This window comes from Kryptolebias marmoratus, linkage group LG19 (genome assembly GCF_001649575.2).
Source record: "Kryptolebias marmoratus isolate JLee-2015 linkage group LG19, ASM164957v2, whole genome shotgun sequence".
Taxonomy (NCBI): domain Eukaryota; kingdom Metazoa; phylum Chordata; class Actinopteri; order Cyprinodontiformes; family Rivulidae; genus Kryptolebias; species Kryptolebias marmoratus.
Genome location: NC_051448.1, coordinates 3,590,602 through 3,616,651, shown reverse-complemented (window position 1 = coordinate 3,616,651; position 26,050 = coordinate 3,590,602). Strand labels below are relative to the sequence as shown.

At 40.0% G+C, this 26,050-nt stretch overlaps 2 protein-coding genes across 3 annotated transcripts; one reads left to right on the top strand and one right to left on the bottom strand.

Moving 5' to 3' along the window:
- Nucleotides 1-545: 545 nt before the first annotated feature.
- Nucleotides 546-4,807, bottom strand: arv1 (ARV1 homolog, fatty acid homeostasis modulator). Its single transcript, XM_017431380.3, has 5 exons — nucleotides 4,634-4,807; nucleotides 4,278-4,397; nucleotides 3,741-3,894; nucleotides 2,177-2,401; nucleotides 546-1,502 (listed from the first exon to the last, which is right to left on the bottom strand). The coding sequence occupies exons 1-5, from the start codon at nucleotides 4,730-4,732 to the stop codon at nucleotides 1,378-1,380; spliced, it is 723 nt and encodes a 240-aa protein (XP_017286869.1). The 5' UTR covers nucleotides 4,733-4,807; the 3' UTR covers nucleotides 546-1,377.
- A 1,084-nt stretch (nucleotides 4,808-5,891) lies between these two features.
- On the top strand, nucleotides 5,892-25,454 carry ttc13 (tetratricopeptide repeat domain 13). Of its 2 annotated transcripts, none has more exons than XM_017431420.3 (23): nucleotides 5,892-6,087; nucleotides 7,766-7,860; nucleotides 10,117-10,192; nucleotides 10,276-10,346; nucleotides 10,467-10,532; nucleotides 11,336-11,428; nucleotides 12,729-12,845; nucleotides 12,923-13,033; nucleotides 14,026-14,108; nucleotides 14,194-14,335; nucleotides 15,134-15,308; nucleotides 15,938-16,094; nucleotides 17,420-17,550; nucleotides 17,637-17,769; nucleotides 18,774-18,866; nucleotides 18,950-19,033; nucleotides 19,127-19,211; nucleotides 19,362-19,468; nucleotides 19,843-19,978; nucleotides 21,627-21,706; nucleotides 21,773-21,851; nucleotides 22,692-22,771; nucleotides 22,854-25,454. In XM_017431420.3, the coding sequence occupies exons 1-23, from the start codon at nucleotides 5,919-5,921 to the stop codon at nucleotides 22,966-22,968; spliced, it is 2,478 nt and encodes an 825-aa protein (XP_017286909.1). In that variant the 5' UTR covers nucleotides 5,892-5,918; the 3' UTR covers nucleotides 22,969-25,454. The 2 variants fall into 2 exon arrangements, with proteins under 2 accessions (XP_017286909.1, XP_017286907.1); XM_017431418.3 differs by having other exon boundaries at nucleotides 5,919-6,087; nucleotides 19,359-19,468.
- Nucleotides 25,455-26,050: the final 596 nt, after the last annotated feature.

Here is a 26,050-nt window from a genome sequence, read left to right as displayed (position 1 = left end):
GATGGCCGCCGCAGCCAATTTATCTTAAACGGCTGTGAACTTTACAAACACTGAACTAAAATTAGCTGTGGTCGTAGATGAGAGTCATCCTCTGAGCGTGATATGTCGTGAAATATCTCCTGCCTTCATGATGTCATCTCATCCTTTTATGACCATAAATCATGTTTTAGAACAATAATCAAAGAACCACTTGTCTTTTTGTTTTTCTGTACTGGTTCTTAAAAGAATAGGAGTAAAAGCAAACGATCCCAACCTGCAGGGAACACGTCCTCTGCACAAAGAAAAACAAACATCCACTTCAAGTTACTTCAAACTGGTCGCCTGAGGAATTTTAATGAGTTCACACCGCAGCGTGAAAAATCCACACACGTAATTACTCTCATCATGGTTTCATTTCACACTCGACCTTTTAAACAATGAGCTTTAATTAAAGGGCATTTTAAGGAGGAGAGTTTGGTTGTGGTTGACAAATTTGAGCTTAAAAAAACTGGGGTTTGCAGAAAAAAGATGATGATAATCACGTTAAAAAACACAAAATACATGAATCAAACCTTCAAATCCATGTTTAATATCAGGTGTTTTAGATCAGAAACAAACCGTCTCCTTTCAGGCTTCAGATGTAAATAAAAAAATTGTCACTTTTCTTTTCTTAAACCAGCTTCATCAAACCCTCACGGCTTAAATTAAATCTCAGTTAAACGCATCTGGATGATTTGAGAGCAAAACTACAGTTTGTCATTAAAATCAAACCCAGAACGAGCAACTAAAGAGCTCCGGGCGCACAAATCAAACCTTTCATAGCAACCTGCACTGAGTGTGTGTGAGAAGGCCATTCCAAGGTTTATTAGACATTAAAAATGAAGAAATATTGTTGACTAAATAAAAAAATACAGTGTAGTTTGTGTGTGTCAAGTTTAAACAGTGAAGCGTGTCTCCTGGATGCACGGCTGCAGATATAAATCTCTGAGTCTCCTGTTTAGCTTCATGATTTACCCCGGTTGTGTGTGTGTGTGTGTGACTGAGGTTAGGTGGGCATTTCTTCACTAATCTAAAGAATGTGCGGCGTGCTGCCTGCTCCCTGTTCAGACAGAGAAGCAGTCTTTGTCAGATTACAGCCTCAGGTCTGTCAGCATCGTTCCTGGAGCGCGGCTCAGGAACTGGAGCACGTTAAACTCTTGGTTTCTTATTTGCATTCAGATATTCCTCTTATATGCCCCCATTTCTCCGCCCAAAATAGCATAAAAAGTGGGACTCGTGTGCCCCATATGGTGAGTTTCTTTGACACAGAAGTGTTTATAATTTAAAGACGGTTGGCAAAAGTCTGGAGTCCAGAATCACGTGTTCCTCCCTGAGATGGCAGATATTTCCGTCTGATTGTTAAGACGTCCACAGGTCCTGGATGCTCCATAAAAGGTCCTTACAGGCCTGAGCGGCGAGCGTTTCTGACAGCAGGCCGAAGCAAACGGCCACCAGGGAGAGGCGCCTGCTGACGTTCAGGATGACTGGAGATCAAATCAAACACACAAACAAAAAATGTTGCACAGGTTTAAAAATAAATGATGACAATCAGCAAGAATCCTCGTGTTTTAATTCAGAGTAAAGGAGTCGTAAATGATGATCTCGTGTTAGCGCTCAGAGTGTGTGTTGAGGATGACTCTCAGCTACTACCACATCAAATTTCAGCTCGATATCTGTAAAACTGCCTGGGTTGTGTTGGCTAAGGTCGACAAGCTGCGGTAGCCATCTTCAACAAGTTCTTTTCTGCATCCAATCATTAATTTCTGAGAGTTTCATTAAATTTTATCTAATGGTTAATGAGATATTTTGCTAACAGACAGACTGGGCATCATGTATGATCAGCTGATGGTGAACTTCTGGTTGTATAAAGTCTTTAATTTTGAAAAACCTAAGATCAGAAGCAGAGCGATCTGACAAATAAGACAAGAGGAAGTTGCCACCTGCTGGTGTCTTTCAAGAACCAAAACGTTCTCACTGTCGTCTCGGTGTTTAAATAAAAGATTAAATTTAAACTATTCTAACAGAAATTTAACTGCAAATCATAACCAATTTACTTCTTTTAAATATACGTAATAAATGTGTTGCTTCAAGTCCAGTTTTATTTTATTTTTAATTTTTTAATCTGTATTGGATTCGGCTGACAGGAAGCGTCTCCCACCTCTGATGGCCTGTGAGTTGGAGGTGAGTACAAACAGCCTGATGAGGCCCAGGCAGAGCGGGGCGTAGTCGTGCTCCCAGATGACCACGGGGATGAGGAGAACCTTTCCGTAGCAGGACAGCAGCAGGGCTCTGAGGAGCGGGCTGAACTCCACGCTCCCTCCCTGCAGGCGGGTGAGCCACAGCCAAAGGAAGCACAGCGTGCCGCCGCAGAACGCCGACAGCTCTGCAGAGTTCAGAACCAGGCAGATGATGTGGCACAGAGAAGCTAATAAGTCCTGTTTGGAAGTGTGTTAAACAATCTTCAGCTGCTGGTGTAGATTCTCAGTCATCCAGGACGAGGTAAATCCAAAAAAAGGATTAAAGAAGTCCAGTTGTTTTTGTCTTTAACCCTTTTTTTGGTTATCAGCTGGAAACTTGCTCCTCACAACAGCATCAACTCTTACAAACCCTTTAGGCCTAAACTGTGGATGATTAGATGCTTTCTCGTTTTTTACAAGGTCCTGAATATTTCAGGACTATCATCAGATTGACCAGATTTGAACCAAAAAGGGGTTAATTCTTGCTTCTTTATTATTAGGTGGATAAAACTGTTTAAACCAGATTCAGATCATTTAGAATAACTACTTGGTGCCAAAATTCTGAATATTGTTTCTAAATTTTGAGTGTTAGTTTTATGTTTGTCTGTGATTTAAATTTGATTTAGTTTTTAATGTTTGTAATAAGATCTATAAAAGGCAAATGTGGGTGTCTTCACTGGTAAAAAGGTTATGATGCAGAACTTCCTGTGATGAACGAAAACAGCCTCAGCTGCTGAGATCTGATCATCGATAAGATCGAGTCCCTAAAAGGTTCAACCGATCTGTTAGTGATCGGAGAAGCCGGTCTGGTGCCACTCTTAACGAGAGCTGAAACGTGCAGAAAAGAGATGTGCAAGTGTCACCCCTCTTTCAGCATCACCTTCTACATAATTCATGGGTAAAAGACAAAAAAAAAGGTTTACAGAAGCAACAGCAATTACTGAATTTCTCTCTGGGCTCAACATCTATCATCAGATCTAAAAATAACTGCCAATTAAGTCATTCAGTTTGATCATTTATTAACTTGTTCTTATTATGTTAAATCTTTTTTTATATTAAGAAAATTTTACTTTGCTATCATGAATAACACTCTGAGTTCAAAATGTTCGGATTTTTGAATGTTTGTTGAGGGATCTGGAGCCGTTTTGTTGGACTATAATGTTTTATAAGCGTTTAACTCTTTTTTTTTAAACGCTAAACAGCATTTTGCAAAGATAAACAAACAAAGGATGCTGAATATGGAGCTGTAAGGGAGGAGGGAACGAAGAAGACAACAGAGAAGGTTTGTTGTGACACCTAAAGGGAGCAGCTGAAAGAAGAAGAAGCAATCTAAAATGTTATAAACTGAGCAAAGAGTTATTACGTGTTAACAAGTAAAATATATTAATTTTCAGGCAGAGAAATAAGCACAATGAAGCCATATTTAAGATGCACGGTGGGACTAAAATACATTTTCTAAACACTGGTTGTTTCTTACTCGCTTACCAAGGGCAGCCAGTCCAAACATGCCATAGAACTCCCACTCCTTAGTGTATCTGATGATGTCGGAGGGGTCGCTGCTCCGCTCGGAGCCATGGAGCTCGGACCACCGGAGGTAAGCCTCGCACAGCAGGCAGAACACGCACAGCTTCCAGTGGATCTGTGGAGGCAGGAAACAACACGTTTCTAACAAAGGGATGCACCGCCGCGGATGGAAAACACAGAACGTTGCCCCTCTGTTTAAAAGGAAACACAATATTAACAGTCAGGACAGCCGGGTTCGAGTTACACAACTTATATTTTTGTCTGCGACCAATTTAAACAAATTTAGACTCATTTAAGATGCATATATTTGGATCTGAAATCTGCTTGTTTACCTTTTTATAACACATTGTCCATTGACGTTAAACAAATAAACTAAACTGAACGCTGCAGGATTTCCTTCTTCTTTTCCCAACATTTAACATTATGAAGTCCTAAAACCTTCACATCTGTTGTGTTTTTTAATGAAAACTGAAAACAGAACAAATAAAAGTTACTTACATTTAGGCTCGTGTTGAACAGAATGTGTCTAAAAGCCTGGGTCTTGCACAAAATGGCATCGATGAGAATAATAACTGGGTCATATTCGATGTATTTATCCACAGGTTTTTGACAGGCCACCTGAGAAAACAGACAAGAACATCAATGTTTGTGTCCATGTTGTAATTTAGGGTTAAGGATAAGTGAATTTAGCTACATAATATTATTTTTAAAGCAAATTAATGTTAGCAGACAATCTGTTTGAACCACAGACTTATTATTTAGGCATGTTATATCAAATAATGTTGTTGTGAAGAGGAGAGGCTACATCATCTTCATCACACAGACGGATAAAAAGCAAACTTTGATGAACCCACACATATTGTTATCTTCAGGATGCCGTTCCTGTAATCCCTGTGGAGCTCCGTCGCTTCTTCGTTACATTCAACACACCTGTATTCAGCCTCTTTGCCCATTATTTCATTTACTCACGGCTACAAAACCGGCATGCTAGCCGAACGGCGATGCTAGCGTTCAAAACATCCAAACCGGAAAAGGGGCGGATCCACAGCAGCCTGACTTCAAAATAAAAGCGCAGATTCGACAGCTTTGCAGCATGGGAGTTTAGACGATCGCCTTCTGATACAAAACTACTTTTCAGTTAATGATAAACATTTTGAGCTTCACAACTATCAGTGATATAATATATAATATATAGTGGTTCATAAAGTATGGGTCAGGACCCCAATGTGGGTCATAAAACACCAAGTTGGCTCTTTAAATTATCTCCAGATATCAATTTATATTTAAAAAATGACTGCTTGTGGCATATTTTCACCATAGTTGCTTCAAAGGATAATAATCAATAATATGATCCTGCGGACATTAAGACTGCATTATGCTCATGTTTAATCTGATAATTAGCAGTTTTTATTTATTTAAACCAGCAGTAGATGGGGTCACTTCCTTCTTTTAGTGATTTTGTGGGTTGGGAGCTAAAGAGTGAGATGAATATAATTAGACCCCTCTCTGAAGGGATTCTGGATCCTCTCTGGCCTGGGAAGGCCTTTGGACCCACCAGGAGGAGCCGGACAGAGTCTCTGAGGAGAGGGAGGTCTGGGTTTCCCTCCTGGACCTGTTGCCTCCTCGACACAACTACCAATATGAGGTAGAAGACAGATGGATGGCACAAAACATGAATAATTTTCAAGCTTCTGAGATGGAGAATTTGAAAATAATATCAACTCAATATTAAAAGGTTCGTCATTGGGACTTTTTTTGCCAGCACAGGTCACATATAATTAAATATACATACAGATAAAGCTTTAAGAAAGAAAGAAAGAAAGAATATATTTTATTTTCAAATACATAATATATATACATATACATAGATTTTTTTTAACTTACTGTTAATAAACAGTAGTATATGAGTTATATGTCTTATTTTGAAAGTTTTACAGGAAACTGTCACGTCTGACCTCATACCGGATGAGCCGGTTTGACAGCTACGTGGCATGCCGGGAACTGTAGTTTGATTGACGTCTCTGATTTGGTGTTCGCTCCTCCCGTGAGAGGAGAGAGGGGGCGGGGCGTGTTTTCCCCTTCGCTCCAGCTCGCGCCGCAGCCAGCTTCCGCTTTCTGTCGTCACACATGTAGGCAAACATGGCCCCTGCCAGCCGGGCCGTAGCTGTAGTAGCGCTCTCGTTGCTGTACCTGAGCGGCGGGATAGTTTCCACCGAGTATTTCTCCACTCTCACGCTGTTCAACAATGAGCTCCACAAGCAGGGATGCAGCTCGCTGTCCGAGTGGGAAGACTACGCTGCGGACTGCGGTAAAAAATCTCTTTTTTTAACTGTTAATTTGCTTCGTACCGCTCGGTTCAACTGTCACTGCATTCCCCCGGTAGGTTAGCATGGATGCTAACAAGCTAACAACAACAAAACAGTGACAGCTCGGAGGATTTGACTCAAATCTGCTCTGTACGTCAACACGTAGCTTCAAGTCAGCGACAGAGGGGGAGAAACGAACACGAAAGAGTTTATAAATTAAGATTATAACACAGAGGAAACTTAGAGTAATGTTTCAGATCATCAGAGGTCTGCAAAAACTCATTAATCAACAGCTTTCATTACAAACAGTAAGCTAAAAATCAATATTCTGGTGAAAGAAGACAAAACAAAGTGATGCTGGTTGAGTTAGTTCAATTTAATCATATGATATAGAATATATATGCTATGATACATTATATATGCACACCTGAATTGCGCATTCCTAAGGCGCATGCGCCAACTGGACCTAAACTAGGCATTTGGAGATGGGTGTCTTTGTGTTTTTAAATAATAAAATCAATCAGTGTGTTTGTAAATCTGTCAGTGATGTTGTAAAATCTGCTACTGAAGGCTCAGAGTGGTTTTTATCAGTATAGTTGGAGCTCAGTTCTTTATTTTTTGGTGTCTCTGAGTCTGTTTTTGCATCAAGTTGTACAGATGTGAGTCGGTGAACATCACGCCGCAGTCATTCATGGTTACTGACAAACGTGGCGGAAGGTTTTTAATTCAACAAAGAAGAGAATTCGTAAAATTCAGTTTAAAAACAGACACGACCCAGCTGGAAGTTTAACGAGGAAATGGATGTATTGTAGGTAGTGCTCAACCACAGATCTGCGCTCCAAGGACTTCTGAGTGTCTTCACTGCCAGTTGTGGTCAAAAAATGACATTAAATATTAACCAACAAATAAACAAGAACGCTTATTTCTCATAGAAAAATATAAAAAGGGTCCGTCAACTGAGAATACCTTAGTTTTAAGCCATGTAGCTGGCGCAAACAAGTTAAAATAGTATGTAATGTGTAAAATAAAGGTAAAATAATTAAAATGTGGAAAATAAAGCTAGTTTGTATTTATGTTTAACACCAATAAAACAAAGAAAAATGTTATTTAATGAGATTTCTTTTTAGTTAAACATTTATCTGTTTTTTTAATTGGATTGTTTGTTTTTTCTGTTCCACCCTGAGAGCGTTCTCTTAGTAAATTAATGCTTTATAAATAAACTGAAATAAAGAGAAGGATGTAATTTGTGTTTTGCTGTAAATACTGCACCTACTGTGAAACTTGGTAAAATTTTAGCTGGGGGGTATCTGAAGTTATAAACTTACAGCTTTACACTTAAAATATTGTGTTGAAGTTTTGTTCCCCCCCCCCTCTCATGTTTAAAAGGAGAGTTTAGTTTCATGATATTCTGAAACGATTGGTGCTTTTTAAAGGTAAAAACAAATTTGGAATCATTTGAATCAGAGTTTTGAATTTTCTTCCGTCGTCACTAACAAGCCTCATTGATTCCTGTTTTGCTGGGAGAAAGTTTGACATTTAAAACTCCTGGGGTGAGATTTCGGCTGAGTTTTAAAATGAAAAAAAAAACTCTTCAGCTCCTTTTTTTTTTTTAAACGGCTTCACATCCAGGCCTGAAATGATTCGCTGTGACCAACACTCGGACCCTTTGTCTCTCCTCAGACTCTTCGGTGTTACAGTTCGAGGACCCAGACTGCGAGGAGGGAAGCAACCCGCCCTGCGAGTCCGTCTTCTCGCTTAATGCAGAAAAGATCCTGGTGAGATCTCACACTGATCAGCTGTAGAAGAGCCACATCCTGAACCGTTTCCTCTGTAGAATTAAAAAATGCCAAATATAAACCACAGTAGAAACAAAAACATCTGGGTTAGAAGACATTTGAGCTGCAGCGTCTGAATAATTCTTCTTCTATTCCTTACTAATGGCGCTGTTACACTGAGTGCATTTTGAGGTTAAGTGCTTCTCATTTGAATCTATCAAACTGAGTATGGATGACGTGTGGGGCTCATAAAAGAGAGCGGATATCAAGCAAATATAAACAAGTTGAGCAGCATCATTGACCTCTCCTGGCTTTAATCCAGCTGGGCCTCACATTTCTGGATGTAGCTGGGTGTGTCGGGTCTTTTTGTCTTCATAGCCACACCTCGTAGTGATAATGGCGCGCCCACGCCCTGGAGCGGCGAGTGACACTCATTCAGGTTCATGTAAGTCAGAGCTTTGGCTTAAAAAAAGAAAACACAGCTCTGAAACCTAACCGCCTGCCTGTACACAGAGTTTGTGTTCCTGGTGTTTCCAAAGCAACTCCTGGCAGCAGAAATGTGTCTTTGTCTCGTCAACTGTCTCGCTCTGGAGACATAAAATGCTGCCTCAAGCAACGTTTCCACGCTATCAGATTTGCATGTTACACAGCCGTCACTCCCCGTTTGGGACTGCACAATAAGATTCATGACACTCTTTTAGAAAGTTTTTTTTAACTAATTTTTATGTAAATCAGTAATTATTAAAACCCAATTTGCACATTTTATTTATTCCAAATTTTTCCCACATATGACGTCGTTAGGATGTGGCTGAACTGCTTCTATTTAAGATTTTTGTCACAGTTCTTAAAAAATCTAGGGTTTGCAAATCTCATCCAGCCATGTTTTATTCCCAGTGAAACGTGGTGAACATATCAGCTGTTGTAAACAGTCCTGGGTTTTCTTTGCCAGATCTTTCTGTCTCATGATTCTCTGAATGTTCTCAGTTTTTGGAGAAGTCTGGGCTGCAGGCGGGCCGGTTTAAAGTCCTGCTGCTGCTGTGGATGCAGTCCGTCTTTAACGTTGTTCTGCTGAAATCCGCAAGGAGTTTCCAGAAAAAGACGTCTGGATGGGAGCAGATGTTGTTCTAAAACCTGGAGATCCTTTCCAGAGCCACTAATGCACCCCCATACCATCAGAGAGACAGGCTGGATGGTTTGGACCCGTCTCTTTGGTCCAGAGGAGACACATCTGTTCACATCTGGCTTCTTCTTTGTCTGATAGAGCTTTAAGCAGCGTCTGTGGACGGCACGGTGAGCTGTGTTTACAGACAGTGTTCCTGAGCAGAACAGAACCAGCCTTGACCTTTGACCTCAGATTCTTCACATTATGAGCTGCAGATGATGGGATATAAAGTCTTCCCAGTCTTCTGTTGAGGAACGTTACTCAGAAATTGTTCCACTCTTTTTAGAAACAGTTTCTCTCAGCCTGGAGAACCTCGCCCGTCTTTCCTTCTGACAGATTCAGCCTCTAAAAGCTCTTTTTATCCCCCGTCCTCTCACTGACCTGCTGCTTATTAACCTAATTAGTTACTAAAAGCTCCTCCAGCTGTTTCTCATTCTTACTTCTTTCTTTTATTTTTTTCCTAAAAATAAAAAGTACAGTCACTTAGTTTAAACATTTGATCTGTTTGCTGTGTTCTACTGTGAATAAAATATGGCTCTATGAGATCATTGTTTTTATTTACGTTTAGCACAACGTCCCGACTGTTTTAGAACAGGGGTTGTACACGAATCAACCACGAACTCAAAATAAAAGCACATTTTTAACCCTCCTAGTCTTCAGAAGACGCTTCTGAGGGGTTTTTGCTGAGCAAATATTGCAGTGTGTCATGACCTGGCCTGCAGAAATGTTGAGTGAGTTTTATTTGTAAAATAAAAACTCACACAAATACCAGAACCGGGTCTCCCTGAAGAACGTTGCCTTAAAGGAGGTGATCAAAACGATCCATGGTTTGTGTCCAAATAAAGACTTTTTTTCTTTTATACAGAGCAAAACGTCAGTGGATTCTGAAACTGTGATAAAGGAATGTGGAGCGGCAGCCATCTTGAACAGGATAAATTAGAGATGGATCACTTCACGTTCAGAGTTATCTTTAGTGTGCCGTTCTCACACAGGAAACCAAAAAAAGTCTTTTTTTTTAAAGGTTTGTATTTCTGTGCGATCTCTTCATCTGTTTTTTTTTTCTCCTTCCTGCGTCGGTTCTGTTTGCCTCGCAGAACCAGGCCAAGCTGTTTATAGAGCAGAAAAAAATCCCCTTCCCTGTAGATAACCACAACACAAACGAGGAACTTGGTGAGTTAGCATCTTGTTTTTATCAACCCCCCCATTCATGTTCTGTCTGTTTTATTCACTTATTTATTTTCTGTCCTTCGCAGCTATTTGCTACGTTCTGATCGGAAACGGTCTTTATGATGAAGCCATTAAACATTTTTCAGTCCTGCTGCAGGTACATCCCACTCTACATCTCTTATCTTTACATGCAACAGGATTATAATCTGTTAGGAGCAGAACAGATTGGATTTATTTGTGCGTTCACTGAATATTTAGTGTTTTGTCTGCGATGCAGAGCGATCCCGAGTTGGTGAGCGCCATCTACGGAAGAGGGATCGCTTACGGGAAGAAAAGTCTCCAGGTGAGAGTTTGCACCAGAAATTTAGATTAATTTACTTTAATTTCACTTTGTTACCCATTCTAAAGGGATTACAGAAGTACAGTTAGCTTATGAACTTAGTTATTAGCAATTTACGCACTAGGTCGAGATTAATTAAATGTTAAAAAGTTGGATTTAAAAGTGTTTTTGACACCAGATGTTACGCTTTTAATGGAGTTTACACAATAAGTTTCTGCTCCAACAAAGGAGAAGAGAAGTTCTTTTAGTGGTTCTAATTTGGATTAAAAGCAGGAACAAATTAAGCAGATTATTGTCGCGTCAGCTCTTTTTGCGTCTAAGAATTAGTTTCTGAGGATTAATTTAGCAGAAGTTTTTAATCAGATTCTGGTTGGCTTTTTACTTAAAGACGTCCTTCCTACTTATTTTTTGCAAGGAATGTGTAAATTAGCAGAGTTAAATAGTACTGTCAGCCTTTTTAATGTGTTGAATTACAAGCGGAAGCAGGTTTTTAACAGTTTTTAGTTTTAAAAACTTTTATTTCATGGAGGCATTCTTTCCAAATGAACGTGTTTTTTAAATGTGCTGTGAAGATCCCCAGTCTTTAAAAGTTGCATTCACTCACTATCAAACATGTTTAAATAAAAAAAATGTAATTATTTTATTTTAATTCATCTGAAAATTTGATAATAAAAAATAAAGAAACGCCTTTGTTGTGATGACGCCTGGACGCCATCAGTTTCTGTGTAAAGTTTTTACTTTTTGGATTAAACTTTTTGTTTTTGTTGGTTTGTTTTGATCAACCTGTAACTGCCTCCTCCCGTCAGGACATAAAGAACGCTGACTTGGCGTTATACGAGCTGAACCGAGTCATCGCACTTGAGCCCAACTGGCCAGAAGTCTACGAACAACGAGCCGAGGTAAAAGCCCAACTTTTTACCGCAGTGTATCCGTGTCTTTACACTAACCGAGGAGATTAAACGTGCACATTCAGGGCTTTGTTCTGATTGGTTTTGATCGTTTGATGCTGAACTCTGGGATTTGTTTGCTTTATTTCTGATGCAGTCAGGAGTTGGATTGTTGTAAAGAACAGCAAATACATTTTAAATGTTTTTAGTTGTGCACTGCAGACAAAGAAGAAGAATACCGGGACGCTGTTGGTCGGGTTTGATTGCATTCACTCCTGAGCCACCCTCCCTCATAGACGTGCACGATTAAAGTTTGACATCATGATGCAATCCGAGTGTCGCTACTCTTCCTCGCAGCAGTTGGCGGTTTCTCGGTGCGTTTCTAAAAATAGAAAAGCATGAAAACAGTTGAAGCGAAGCCCCATACGTGCGCAGGAAAGCACACGTTAGCCACAGAATCGGTTAGAAAGTTAATATTTGACGAGTGTGTCACACTGTCAGCCTGACCAGAGAAAAGAGCTAAACCTCCCCCCAGGTTTCACTCTGAGGCTGATTTTATCAGCTGTTTCCTCTTTTTGACCCTTCTGTTGCAAACGTAACGCAGCTCTGCTGTAAAAACCCAGAAGCTCTTGTCTGAAGACACAAAAGCTCCACGGCTCAGTTTTCACCTGTCCAAGGTGACCTGGATCCAGCTTTGTGTGTTTTTTATAAACTCTGAGGGAAAACTCATTTAAATCAGAATAAATAATAGATTTGACTGTAAGTTTAATGTTTATCCGAGGTTTTGGGTTAATTACACGAATGCAGAGTCAGCGTTCACACTGTTGTTTTCCTGTTTATAAATTGTTTCATGTTTTTTGCAATCAAACTACTTCTGCATACTTTGTGGTATTTTAATCGTTCTTATATCTAAACGTTCATCTCAAGTGGGAATAGTGTGCCGTGACTTTTAGTCTTTGTTCCTTTTATGCTTTTAAAATTATTTAAGTTTAAATACAAGAAAATTCTGCGTAGAAAGCAAAAGAGATCTCACTTGCTAAGATTTTTGCAAGACTTTTGGCTGTGGTTTTGATAATTTCAGCTTTCAATTCTGCCGATTTTAGCTTTTAGCTGAGGTTTTTGGCTAGTTTTAGCTTCTGTTCTGCTTGTTTTAACTCAGCTTCTCTGGTCTGAAAGATGTTTCCTGCACCTCTTCTAGGAGGAAAAACTCGTCCAAAGCTGATTATCACTCAGTTATCCGAAGCTGCAGTCATCAAACCACCAAAAAGCAGATTATTAGTTAAAAAAGCCTAACTCTGTACTCTGTCTGCAGATCCTGTCTCCTCTGGGTCGTATCAGCGAAGCTCTGAGCGATCTGACTAAAGCCATCCAGCTGCAGCCATCGGCTCGTCTCTACAGACACAGAGGAACTCTGCTCTTCATTTCAGAGGTCTGACCATCAAACATCTGCAGGTCTGAGCTCTTCCCGTCCCCTGTGCTGACCCCACGCTTTGCTCCCACACTCAGGATTACGTGGCAGCGATGGAGGACTTCCAGCGATCTCTAGAGCTGAAGAAGAATCAGCCCATCGCCATGCTTTATAAAGGCCTCACCTTCTTCCACAGAGGAATGCTCAAGGTAGGTTTCCCTGCAGCCACCTGTTTCTCTCTGTCTGCTCACTTAATAAACAGAAGCATCGATTGATTTGGTTGATTGTGGGGCTTTAATAATGTAACCTGAGGTGTCGAGTGTTTCCACCGACTGCCAGTGATGTTTCTGCAGATCTCTGCAGCGAACCACACTGGCTGCAGCATTTGAGCATGTTTGGCCCTAAACTTCCAAACCGCAGCATTTTAAATAATTAAAACGGTCGTCTGTGCCTCGTTAGGGGAAGTGAATAATATTATAGTTGTTCCAGGTCTGCTTTTAAAAGAAGAAGCACTAAAGATAAAAGATTGTTGTCAGTCCAGGTCTACGGCTGCAGGCTTGTTTTTCTGCTGCTTTTAGGGCATTTATCACCTCTGCAAAACTGTGATGAACGTATATTTCCTGGGGGAACCCCTGTGTTGCACCTACAGGCAGCTGAAGCTTTACCAGAAGCAGAAACAGAAGTCTCACTGTTAGATGAACGTCCTCTTGGGCTGTTTTATCTGCACAAACTGCAGCAGAGGCGACTCCCTCCTCTGGGATGTGACACTTGTTTCACTTCATCAAAATATTGGTCTGTGTCACAGATTTATGGAAAGAAGCTGTAAATAATTAAGTACAACCATGTTTACTAAAAAGCAGCAGACTTCAGGGTCTGTTTGAGCCAGTAAAGACTGAATTCAAGGATTAGTGTTTTATGAAGACTAACATCAGTTATAGCTGCTTTGGTCAAACATTATGCAGTATCGTTTTTGGCAAATAGCTGCAAGAATAATGACTCTTTCATTCATATTCAAAGTGAAATCCTTAACATCAACATTTAGCTGAACGTTACGTCTGATAATAGTTATGCAAATAAAATCCGGGTCTGTGCAGCTGGGGTCTGAATCTTTTGCAGAGCCATAATTCTCTGTTTGTTTTTATGTTCCTTGGTGTAATTTCCTGTCCTCTCTGTGTTAAAAAGGTGTTTATTTTTTCATCAGGAAGCCATTGAGACGTTTAAAGAGGCGCTGAAGTTGAAGTCTGACTTTATAGATGCTTATAAGAGCCTTGGACAGGCTTACAGGTACAGTTTGAACTCATTTAATTCAGTTTATTAGAGAGAATTTAGCATCTATATGTTTTCCTGTCCTTGTTTTGTCTCTTTTTAGAGAGTTGGGTGATTTTGAATCGGCTATGGAGAGCTTCCAGAAAGCTCTCATGTTGAACCAGAACCACATCCAGTCTCTCCAGCTCCGAGGCATGATGCTGTACCACCACGGCTCTTTGCAGGAGGCCATCGGCAACTTCAAGGTAGAGAACAAGGCCTGTGCTGCTAATAGTCGATCACTCCAGGATTTCACGGGGCATTTTCCTAAAAGTTGCAATTTTTTTTTTATAAAAATCAATAAACAACCATAACTTTTAATATATAAACCAAAAATCCTTCCTAGTTTTGTAAGATAATTACCAACAAACATTGACATTCTCAAAAGCTGCTTTATTTGAGAACTTTGATAGCTTCTAAACTGACATTCATGAGCATTTCTGGATTGTCCCTGGTCTGCAGCTCTCCTCACATGTTTTGCAGACACAAAGTGTTTGTCGATGCGTTTATGTTCCATGATTACACTGCAGGACGTGCAAAACAGCTGCAGCTGGGGAGGAAACTGGTTTGCTGAAATCTTTGTGGGCAAATGTGAAGCATTAGCGCACATTTTGGCTTCGGTCGCTGCTCCTGCACGCTCCCGGCATTCTGATGTTAACAGGAAGTGACGTCACGTGTCTTCTTCGTGAGTTATTTGGGGTTATTTTGTATTCCACACTACACAAACCCACAAAGAAGAGACTAGACCGCAGAAACGGTGGCGAATCACTTCAGAAACAATAAATATTGGGTTTCAGTGTTTTGGGCAAAGTTGCAAAAAGTTGCGATTTCGCAGGGTTTGCTTGATTTTGCGATCGGAACATTGCGAAATCCAGGAGGTTCTGAATAGTTCTTAAAACCTTGACAAGCTTAAAAACAGCTGATTGCGTTGCAGTTTACGCCACATCAGAAGCCCTGGCGTTGTTGAATAACACAGAGGCTGATTTGTCATGTCTCGTCTCCAGAGGTGTCTTCATTTGGAGCCCTACAACGAGGTTTGTCAGTACATGAAGGGCTTGAGTCACGTGGCCATGGGGCAGTTCTACGAGGGCATCAAAGCTCAGACGAAAGTCATGCTGAACGATCCGCTGCTGGGGCAGAAGGCCAGCTCTGAATACCTCAAAGTGAAATACCTCAGAGGTGAGTGGCACGCACAGAAACACGGGCAGGAGGGATGATTGTTGGGTAATAACTGCAGAAATAACATGAAATGAGGAAGACGGATCGTCTTAAAGGGGTTTTTGTTTCCGTTTCTCCAAACTGAGGCCATTCAATCTTATCTACAACAGGTAAGATATTAGATATTAAAGTTTTAGACTAAACCACACTGTTCCTTGTAAGCAATAAAAGTTTGAGTGGCTTTCGATATAATCACTTCTGTTTTAGATAAGTCTCTTGTGACTTGATGCAACTTCCTTTTTTATGCGGCCAATATTCTAAAAAAAACAAACAAACGTGTGTTTCAGTTTTTAACAGTGTTGCGTTTGTTGCTTTTATTAGAACAATTGTTTTGGCTGAAAATTTAGGAAATGAGGGTTGAAAGAGAGGAAATGGTCCGAACGTTACAGTCAGGACGAAATTATCATTTGTGTTTTCAGGGTAGTTTGTAAAAGATGAAGTTATATCATGTCTGTCTGTGTATTTTTATCTAATCTTTCTGTTTTTGAGCTGCAGTTTATTGTAACGAAACAAAAATAACTTTCCGACAGAAGAACCGTCTCTGATCGGATTGTGTGAGTTGCTGATGTTCTGTCACGATTTCCCTCCAGAGTATTCTCGTTACTTGCACTCCCACCTGGATATCCCGGTAGCAGAGTACAACGTGGACCAGGACTTACCGGGGAACTTTAAGAACCACTGGGCCAAGAACCTGCCCTTTTTAATAGAGGACTACGAGGAACAGCCCGGCCTGCAGCCACACATCAAGTAGGTTCGATGGATTCGTGTCACAAACATGTAAAAACAGGAGCTTTATCTGTGAGTAAAACAAGCCGACTTGTTTCCTTTTTGGGGCTTGAAACTGATCCTTCAAAGCAACGTTCTGTTCTTCTACAAACTGAGCTTTGCTGCTTCCAAGAGTAAATAAACACCTGAAAGTTAATATCTTGTTAGAAACTTGACAATCCGCATTCGTTTTGGTTTTTAACTGTGTTTGACGTAACGGGAACTTGCTCATAAACTCTGCTTCCCGTCGGAGAGACTCCTGAAGCTGCCAGCGCTCATACGAGTGGCTACTCACATAAACAGCCACTCGCCTTCAAAATAAAAGCAGGTTAAAACGAACAGAGATCTTTATGTTGATCTCCCGGGTGCGCGTGTTGGACGCTTCGTTAATAATTAAAGATTGTACATCTATTTTAATGTGTGCCACAACCAGCATCACTGACATCACTTCTGCTTGTGTCACGTTTCTTTTACACACAAACAGCTTTTCATTAATCCGACAGCAGCAGAACACGTCTGGAACGACCCGCCTGGTGTTTCACGTAGATTTGAATAATAATCAGACGTAGTGCTGGGCGATTGTTGCGTTGGCGTCGGATGAGGAAAGAGTCTCGTAGCTGAGTTTGCAAATGGCCGTTTTCTGCTCTGTGTCAGATTTCTTGAATCCAAAATGCAACCAAATCACAGACATATTCCTTCATTTTGGTAAAAGTCCTTCTTAGGCTGCCTGCGTAGCTGTCTCCAGTTGTTGTGAACCTGTGTTTGATACACCATCTGTCTCCATCTTTCAGCACTTATGGTGAAAACACGGTGCCGCACAGAAAGCCGCTGCCGTAAAGCAGCGTCATGTCGCAAAACGGAGGTTCTTCGCTAAATAGTTATTTTTTCTTATTATTTATCACTTATATAAACTGAATGTCTGCAAAATGACAACACTAATACATTCGTCGTAGCCTACGTTATGAAATATTTACATGAATCATTGATACAATTATGATAGAAACGATAGAAGAAAATATATCACAATAGACACTTTTCTATCGTCCCCACGATATGAATCGTTATATCGCCCAGCACTAATCAGACCCAGTGACACAAAGAGCAAGTGCAAAGTTTACCTGCTGCAGCACCGGTGGGTTCATGTGGCGTCTAATCAGCTGCAAACGTTTAAACTAAAATAATTAGCTCCCATCACATCTTTTCTTTCAGTGTCTGAGCGTCACAAACAAGAAAAAACACTTTTTATTAAAGTGGTTTGAGCTGCAGCTGAATATCATTCAGAACTTCTGCCTGTTCGTTTTTTGCAGAGACGTGCTGCCGCAGAACTTCGACAGCTACAGCTCTGACGTCCAGAAGCTGATCTGCAGCGCCGACCACCTGGGAGCGCTGATGCAGTACAACACGCCCGGGTTTCTCCCAAACAAGAGGATACACAGAGGTACTGCTGACCGCAGAGAGGAAGGGGGACGGGAAAGTCCAACCGAGTGTTAAAACCCAGTAAAATAACCGTTTGTGTTTCTGAAGCGATGGGTTTAGCAACGCTGGAGGTGATGCAGGCCATGCATCGAACGTGGAGCAACTCCAAAGTGCGAGTTAACGGAAAGACGAGACAAATGCAGTGGAGAGACATGTTTGATATAGCTGTCAAATGGAGGAGGTGAGGAGCGGGACAACTGACTGTAATCTACAGGATTATTTTATACAGCTCACCTAGTGTCAGTACTTTCATCTATATTATTATTATATATTGCATTTACTTCAAGTACTCATTCCTTTCATTCTGTTATTGAGTAGTATTAGTCAATACTTAGACTTTTTTGAATTTAAAAGTGTTTTTTTAACCTACAGTGTGTTTGTTTTGTTTGGAGTATTATGGTTTACTGAGTAAAAACTACAAAAATTAACCTGGAGGTTAGTGCAGGGGAACAAACTGCCTCTAAAATTACAGAAGTTATCGACACATTTAAGTGTGATTTAATTAGATTTAAATCCATCTGAAGCAAAACGTTTTAATTAAGACACCTTTTTTTTTTCGCTTCATAGAAAAGATTTCCATGAATTTTAACTCCTCTTTTCAAATAAGCTGCGTTTTGCTTTTTAATTGAAAGTTTTAACTAAAAAGATTCAGTGTTAAATTACTTGTTTTGGTAAAGAAAAATGACCAAGTAGAATGAAAAACGCACTCAAAACAAGAGCAGGTGTCCGAACAAGACTGGAAATTCAAAAAAAAACTGGTTTGGTAATCTGCAGGTTTTTATTTTTGGTGAAAACGTCACCTCCTGCAAATACCTGAGCCGGCCGTGACGACTTGCAGCGTGCAAACCTTTTCTCTGAATAAAAAAAAAAACAGAACAGTGTTGGATTAAATCTAGTTTCTTAATTACCTTCAGAAAATAACTCATTTCTGCAGCTCGGCGTGTTTCAGCAGTCTTTAATTCTGGATAAAATCACACATTTAGCTGAATTTTCTGTGCTTTGTAATGTGAGAGCAGCAGAAAATGTCATTTACTCCCCTGATAAGTGAAAAGGCAGTGAAAAGGATCTGCTTTAACTTTCTCCCTCTGACAAAGTAAACCAACAAATGAAATCAGAGCGTGTTTGTTGTGCAGCCGAGCGGATTCCAGAGGTAACGGACTAAACGGGCTCTTCCTGTTCCTGCAGGATCGCCGATCCGGACCAGCCGGTTCTGTGGTTGGACCAGATGCCGGCCAGGAGCCTGAGCCGAGGCTTCAACAATCACATCAACCTCATCAGGTAACGAGCCGAACACCTTAATGACCTCTGCCCCAGTTTGTGTGGCAGAGACGCTTCTTGAATCCTTTTCCTTTTTCCTTCAGGGGACAGATTATCAACATCAGATACCTGGCCTACTTTGACAACATCCTGGAGTTCATTAAAGACAGAATACTAGTTTACCACGGGTAAGTTACACCGGAAAGACCCTTTCAGTTCCTCCCTTTACTCACCAACACTTTGAATTTATTACAGAAATGACTTTATGTAACCTGTCTCAGGGCGTACAACCCAAGAGGGCTCCTGGAGGTCCGCCAGGCTCTTGAAAATGTGAATAAAGTAGAAGATCTGCTTCCTATAATGAAGGTAGAAAGGAAATAAAATAAATTAAACTAAGTCGGTGAAGAGACTGCTTATGATCCAGCTGTCGTTTGGTTGTTCAGCAGTAAAACTCCAGGATGGGTGTTTGTTTTTTTTCTTTCTTTTTTTTGTGTGTTTGTTTGTTTCCTGAAGCAGTTCAACAGTAAAACCAGAGATGGCTTCACTGTCAACTCCAAGGTGCCGAGCATGAAGGATCCCGGGAAGGAATATGACGGTTTCACCATCACCATCACCGGAGACAGGTGACTGCTTTTACTTGGACTGTGGACGTCTGGAAAGGAGGAAAAAATCTGTTTTTTTGTAAATGTAATGTGCCGAATGTATGAAAAAATACAGCTGTGAAAGTTTCAGAACACATACTGGAATAAAACTGAGATATTTGAATGTAAAAGTTACAGAGAGAGATAATTCTGGCTCAGAGAATTGCAAAAAAATACTGTGAAATGCAAAATGTTATCTTTAGAAATTTTTTGTGTTTTTATGTTTGAAAATAAAGATGTCTGTAGTTATATTTGGGCTGTGGAAATGTGACTCTTTCTCCCAACCCTTTATTCGGTGGTGTTAAAACTATAACTGTCTGATGTTGGCTCATTTATTCGTGCGTTTTGTTTTCCAGGGTGGGAAACATGTTGTTCTCTGTCGAGACGCAGACGACAGAAGAGCGAACGGATCAGTACCAGTCGGAGGTCGAGTCCATCTACAAGGACCTCACAGCCAAAGGAAAAGCCCTGATGCTTTCCACTGAACTGGGGGTAACGTTTAAAGAATCAGCAGTTTATAAAGTTATATCTTAGATAAGGGGCTGTTTAAGACTTGAACTGAACGTGTGATGATTAGTTTAATGACTTCTCATGTACTTTAAAAAACAAAGGAAAGTATATTTAGTTTTTTATAATAACAATGTGGTTCAGAAACTGACAAAAAAAAAAACAAGTTTCAGACTCTGGACCTTTCAGGACTTTTGCTGGATGAAATAAACAAACGTTGATAAAAAAGCTGTTTAACAACAAGAGAAATTACATTTTCTGTAAAAATCTGTGAACTCTGAGAGCCGAATGCCTCAGCTGAAGCTTCCTGAAGAAGCTGAAAGTGAGCTAAAAGAAGCAGAACAGCTCATAAAAGCTAAAAGAAGCAAAATGATAACTGAAGACTACCTAAAAGCAAAAAGTAGGAAAAGACTAGTTAAAAGCTAAAGGTAGGGAAAGGCTAGCTAAAAGCTGCAAGTAGCAAGAGGTTAGCCTGAAAGCTAAAGTAGTAAAAGGCTAGCTAAAAGTAGGAAAAGGCTATAAAAAAGCTAAAAGTATCTAAAAGCTAGCTAATAGCTACAAGTAACAAAATGCTATCTAAACCTAAAAGTAGCAGAATGCTAACTGAAGACAACCTAAAAGCAAAAAGTAGGAAAAGACTAGTCAAAATCTAAAAGTAGGGAAACGCTAGCTAAAGGCTACACAAAGTAAGAGGTTAGCCTAAAAGCTAAAGTAGTAAAAGGCTAGCTGAAAGCTAAAAGTAGCAAAAAGCTAGCTAAAGACTGGTTAAAAGCTACAAGCAGCAAGAAGGTAGCTAAAGGCAAAATATAGCAAAATGCTAGCTAAAAAGTAAAAATAACTTAAGGCTATCTAAAAGTAAAAAGTAGGAAAAGACTAGTCAAAAGCTAAAGGTAGGGAAAGGCTAGCTAAAGGCTACACGTAGCAAGAGGTTAGCCTAAAAGCTAAAGTAGTAAAAGGCTAGCTGAACGCTAAAAGTAGCAAAAAGCTAGCTAAAACTAAATCTAATAAAAGGAAAGCTAAAAGCAGCTTGAGACTAACTAAAAGCTACGAGCAGCAAGAAGGTAGCTAAAGGCAAAATATAAAGTAGGAAAAGGCTAAATAAATCTAGAAGTAGCAAAAAGCTAGCTAATAGCTACAAGTAACAAAATGCTATATAAACCTAAAAGTAGCTGGATGGTAGCTAAAAAATAAAAAGTAGCATAAGAAGACAAGAACAGATTTTAAATGGAACAATTTTTCTGAAGGAACTGAAGACATCTCAGTGTATTTATATGGGAAAATATTTATAAATAAAGTTAAATATTTGAAAAAAGTTTAAAAGTCAGAGCAGCCGTCTCCTGAATGAGCTGAAGGTTTGGATATCTGAACGGATCGACACAATATTTACCTTCAGAGGATTTTTTCCTTTCTTCTTGCAGACTCATTAATGAAATAATAAACCTTATGATGGGTGATTTGCAGCCGACGCTGACTTTATTAAAACACCTGAACAGGGTGATCACTGTCCTCTGAAACGATCCAAACCCGTCCCCTCGTTGTGTTTGGCTCCGAGTCGGCCTTCACCCCGGCAGAGAGAAACGAAGGTCGTCTCTGTTCGCTTCGGTTCTCAGCACTCTGATCTCTCTCCTTTCAGGACGCAGATGCCGTTTGCAACTTGATCCTCAGCTTGGTTTATTACTTCTGCAACCTCATGCCTCTCTCCAGAGGATCCAGGTGAGTCCAGATCTTCTGTGAACTCTGCTTCGGTTGGAGATAATAACCGGGTGTGTTGCTCCTCAGCGTGGTGGCGTACTCTGTGGTGATGGGAGCCCTGATGGCCAGTGGGAAGGAGGTCATCGGGAGGATCCCAAAAGGAAAGGTAAAGAAAGTGTTGTTTTTCTTTTGGTTGATTGAAGACCTTACTTCCATTAGAGTGTAAAAATGTTATTAGGAAAAATATAAACAATAAACACGTTATTATGGAGCTGCAGGAGGAGGTGTTTAACTTTTACTTTTACTCGAAAATGTATTTTTTTCGTCTTGTTTAGCCTGAAAGTCACTCTGCTGTGAGCGGTATTCGTGAAGAAGACTCCAAAATGTTGTAAAATCTTCACGGTGGTTTTTAATTTAACATAATGTGCTCATCCTAACTCTGACGTGGAAGGTGGCGGGCGATATGCATTCCTTCAAGGGAGGCTAGGCCTTTAATTTTAGTAGTGCTTTTGCAGACGGTCGTAAATAACAAATTCAGACAAATTTGCAGCAACAGATAGCTGATATTTTATTGTTTTTGTTGCATGAAGCCTTCATGTTAGAAATCAAACGTAAAATAGGTCACCCTGAGTTATACCAGTTTACTCCAGATGTATTGATTGGAATTCTGAAATGCGGGTCCACACTCAATGTAAACAAAGGGCTGAATCTGCTCAGGTCACATGACTCCACCTGCATTAGGCTGCCTGCAGTTGGCAGCAAACACACGTGGCGGCTGGCATCCGGTCAGTGTTTTAATTCAAACTCTTGTGTGGATTTAGTTTTTTACTTTCTGAATGTTTGCAACGAGTACCTTTAAGTGACGAACTGTTATTTTTTTTACAAAGCTTCGTTTGACTTCACACCAGGAGCCTCGAGACTAGATTCATTCAGGCATTTCCGTCTGACAGTCTGACTCTTTAACCTGGTTTCAAACCAAGTGTTTCTCTGTTTTTTATCCTTGCAGTTGGTGGATTTCGAGGCCATGACGGCGCCGAATCCGGAGAGCTTCAGCAAAACAGCGAAGAGCTGGATGAATCTGAAAAGGTGCAGGGAGAAAACTTTTGATTTATTTGTTCTTCTGCTGCGTGGCAGGCAGCCTAATCTGACTCCTCCTGCTCCTCCGCAGCTTACCCAGTTGGTACCGAAGTCTTCCGTCTGTCGCAGAGACCTTCCCGTCCATCAGAACCATGATCGAGGTCCTCAACACAGACTCGTCCTCACATTGTCCAAAGAAGTCTTAACACAGCTTCCAGCTTGGAGAAGAGTCTGAAGTTTTAAAATCTGAGCTTCTACAACCCAAACAGCACCGGAGGAGGAAAAAAAAATCAAACAGTAGCATCACAGATACAGATACGTTTGTTTAAATTTAAATATCGAAGCAATTCAGACGTAAAATTTTTTTTTTGCTGCTTTGTTTCCTGTCATCGCTCCAAAAAACACACATATCGCTTTTCGCTCCGTATTTGTTCAGCCTCGAAGTGCTCCACTCTTAAATTTAAACTCCAGCATTTCATAAACAGAAACCCAGTGATTAATACAAAACATGTTTGGCTTTATTTCAAGATTAAAAGAAAAGCAACAGATGTCCCACGTTTTGTTGTTTTGCTTGTTCAGCGACCTGTCATATATTTTTAATTGATTTTATTGAAAGTAAACGTTATAAATGCTGCAAGCAGCTCGCCTGTCGTCAGTCACGCTCAGATTTTTTATTTTATTTGCAGAATAATTGAATATAATTCCAGATATTTGGGGAACCGGGATGTTGTGGTTTGTTGGGGATGTAGAAGCGATCCGATCCGCCTCGCTCGCTCTCTGCTTCACGGCCCGTCTGTCAGCGTGAACCAAGTTTCTCGCTTTAGAATCTAAAATAAGGAATTAAAGCCATCTTTAATTTGAGTCAGCTATGTGGAGCATCGGGAAAAGTGAAATTCGTCTCGGTTCTGCAGAAACGGTGCGGCCTATCAGCAGAGGAGGAGCCCGGCGCAATTAGAAGAAAAACCTTCAGGACTACTGAACTTTACTTGGGATACTTGAAGCAGTCGCTTTTATTTTGTCAGCACTTCCAGCCTCCTTTATCAGCTGCACTGTTTTAATATGTTGGCATAAAAACGGACAATCAGTCAGAGATCTTAGAGAACTGTCGGAACCAGACAAGGCTTTCTGACCTTAAATGTTTATTCACAGTAAACCGTTTAATTTAGCAAATATTTGCTCCTTCTGGCTTCCCAAACATGAATGAATTTGTTTTTTTTAAGTCATTTTAAAATTAGAGCTTGTAATATTTAATGGTTGACACTAAAGGAGATGAAAACAAACAAAATATTTTCAGGAAAATCTTTTTTTTTATTTATTTTTTTATTGGTAGCAGTACATAATACAGTCCTGTAATGACCCGGTATGTACCCTGTAAGTTACCCTGTAATAGTACCCGATAAGCATCCAGAAAGTACTCTGTATGTACCTGGTGTGTACCGGGTACTTAGCCAGTAAGTACCAGGTAGAAACCAGGTCTGTACACAAAGTTCCCGGGATGTTTCCAGGAAAGTACCCACCACGTTCAGGCTCCTTATCTGATATCTACTCGTTAAGTTTAGGGTAACGAGTTCCTTCATAATACAGCCTGAAGATACCAGGTACCTTACAGGTAATTACCCTGTAAGTACCAGGCTGCATTATGTACTTCTACCTCGTTTTCTCCAACAAAACATAAACATTTGATGGAAAAATTATTTTTCTTTTCAGTAGAAATGTTTTATCTGTGGTTCCCAAATCTCACCAGAGTAAAATAAGCCCTAATATTAGTTTTCTTTTATAAATATAGATATTTAAATGTTTGCTATGCTGCCTGATAACTACAGATAAATGCTCACGGCTGACCTCTAACATCTCTGACTGCTGGGTCTCTAAGGGCTAGTTTTTAAAGGTGAAAAAGGCTCATTTTTGATTTGGTTTGCTGTCGATTCTCAGTATTTCTCACGTTTCTCATGTCATTTTTTAAATCGTCAAACTGAGCGGCTCTTTCTGACTCCTGAAAGCAGTATTTCTGGAAGAAAAGCTCACTTCCTTCCAGACGCATCTTCTTTGAAATGCTGTTTACTTTTAAAAAAAAAAAAATTCCTGAGGAGATGAATTTGAAACGTTTTGAGGGATTGTCTTCTAACTTTAAAGCATCGGACCAAAAACATGAATTTAAATTTCTCCAGAAGTGTTTGTCGACAACAAAGGCTGCAAAGAATAAACGGTTTCATGTTTCCTGCTATCAAACATTTAACGGTAACGACGTGAAAACGAATATCGGATTTTGAAGGAGTGTTGTTGTTTGTGCCACTGCTGCCTGAGTTTAAATTCACACATGTGAGTTAAAGCACAAGGAAGACGTTCTCTGAAAGTATTCTGTGATTTTTGGGCCTTAAATTCTCAGTTTATCAACACTGAAAGTCATTACAGTTTGCAGTAATTTGTACTTGAAGGTCCAGCCAACTAACTTTACCTGACTTTGTTTCCACAACTCAAAAAGATTTCATGAACTGATCACAGAGCTGCTTTTATTTTAAATCCTGTTTAAATGTGCTGACCGGTTTTAATTATGTCATCTTTGCTGGGTCATCTTGTCATCAAGTACTTCAAGAGGCTTTAGAGCGGAGTTTTAAAAGAATTACATCCTAAAACTTGAAGGAACAAATCTTTCTATCGAATGAACGTTCAATAAAACTGGGCTACAATTTCATCTGCTTCTGATGTGCTTTTTGTTTTCCCCGAAGAACTCATTAAAGTTTACTTCTTTCAGGAAATAAAAAAAAAAGAAATCTATCAGTTGTCCAGAGTTAAAACATCAATTTCATGAGATACTCCTTATTATATTTGCGTTATCTTGGAATAAATAGTCACTTAGTTAGAAAAACAAACATTTTTACATAAAGGTGCTTTTAAAAAATGTTTTCTGCGCTTTGGATCAAATCTGGGTCTCTAAAAGTCACAAACCTGGACAAAAACAACCGTGCCTCCTTGGTTTTAAAGCATATTTTTCAATCAGCACCTTGTTACAAAGTGAGGACTGAGTTATTCCTCATTCTTGTCCTGATCTCCACCCAGTGAACGTCTTCATTCACAGTAAACGGGGCAGGAGAACTGGATTTGTTGTAAAACAGGCTCCTTAAAGTAGCGTCAAACCAGGTGTGAATGTGTTGTGAAAACTACTGCTTTAGTTCAGAATCACTTCTTCAAACCCAACAAAGCACACAAGTTCATTAAATGCTAAATTTTAATTTAAAAAAAGCTAAGTCATAACTTGGAGTTAGTATAATTATCATCTTAGCATCTCAT

Bases quoted from the DNA above. Each gene is read 5' to 3' on its own strand.
- arv1 (XM_017431380.3), bottom strand. From the start codon at position 4,732: ATGGGCAAAGAGGCTGAATACAGGTGTGTTGAATGTAACGAAGAAGCG. The intron at 3,895-4,277 runs GTAAGTAACTTT...CTGCCTCCACAG, and splicing joins TGTTCAACACGAGCCTAAAT to ATCCACTGGAAGCTGTGCGT. The intron at 1,503-2,176 runs GTGGGAGACGCT...TTTGATCTCCAG, and splicing joins CAACTCACAGGCCATCAGAG to TCATCCTGAACGTCAGCAGG.
- ttc13 (XM_017431418.3), top strand. From the start codon at position 5,919: ATGGCCCCTGCCAGCCGGGCCGTAGCTGTAGTAGCGCTCTCGTTGCTG. The intron at 7,861-10,116 runs GTGAGATCTCAC...TTTGCCTCGCAG, and splicing joins TTAATGCAGAAAAGATCCTG to AACCAGGCCAAGCTGTTTAT. The intron at 19,469-19,842 runs GTGACTGCTTTT...TTTGTTTTCCAG, and splicing joins ATCACCATCACCGGAGACAG to GGTGGGAAACATGTTGTTCT.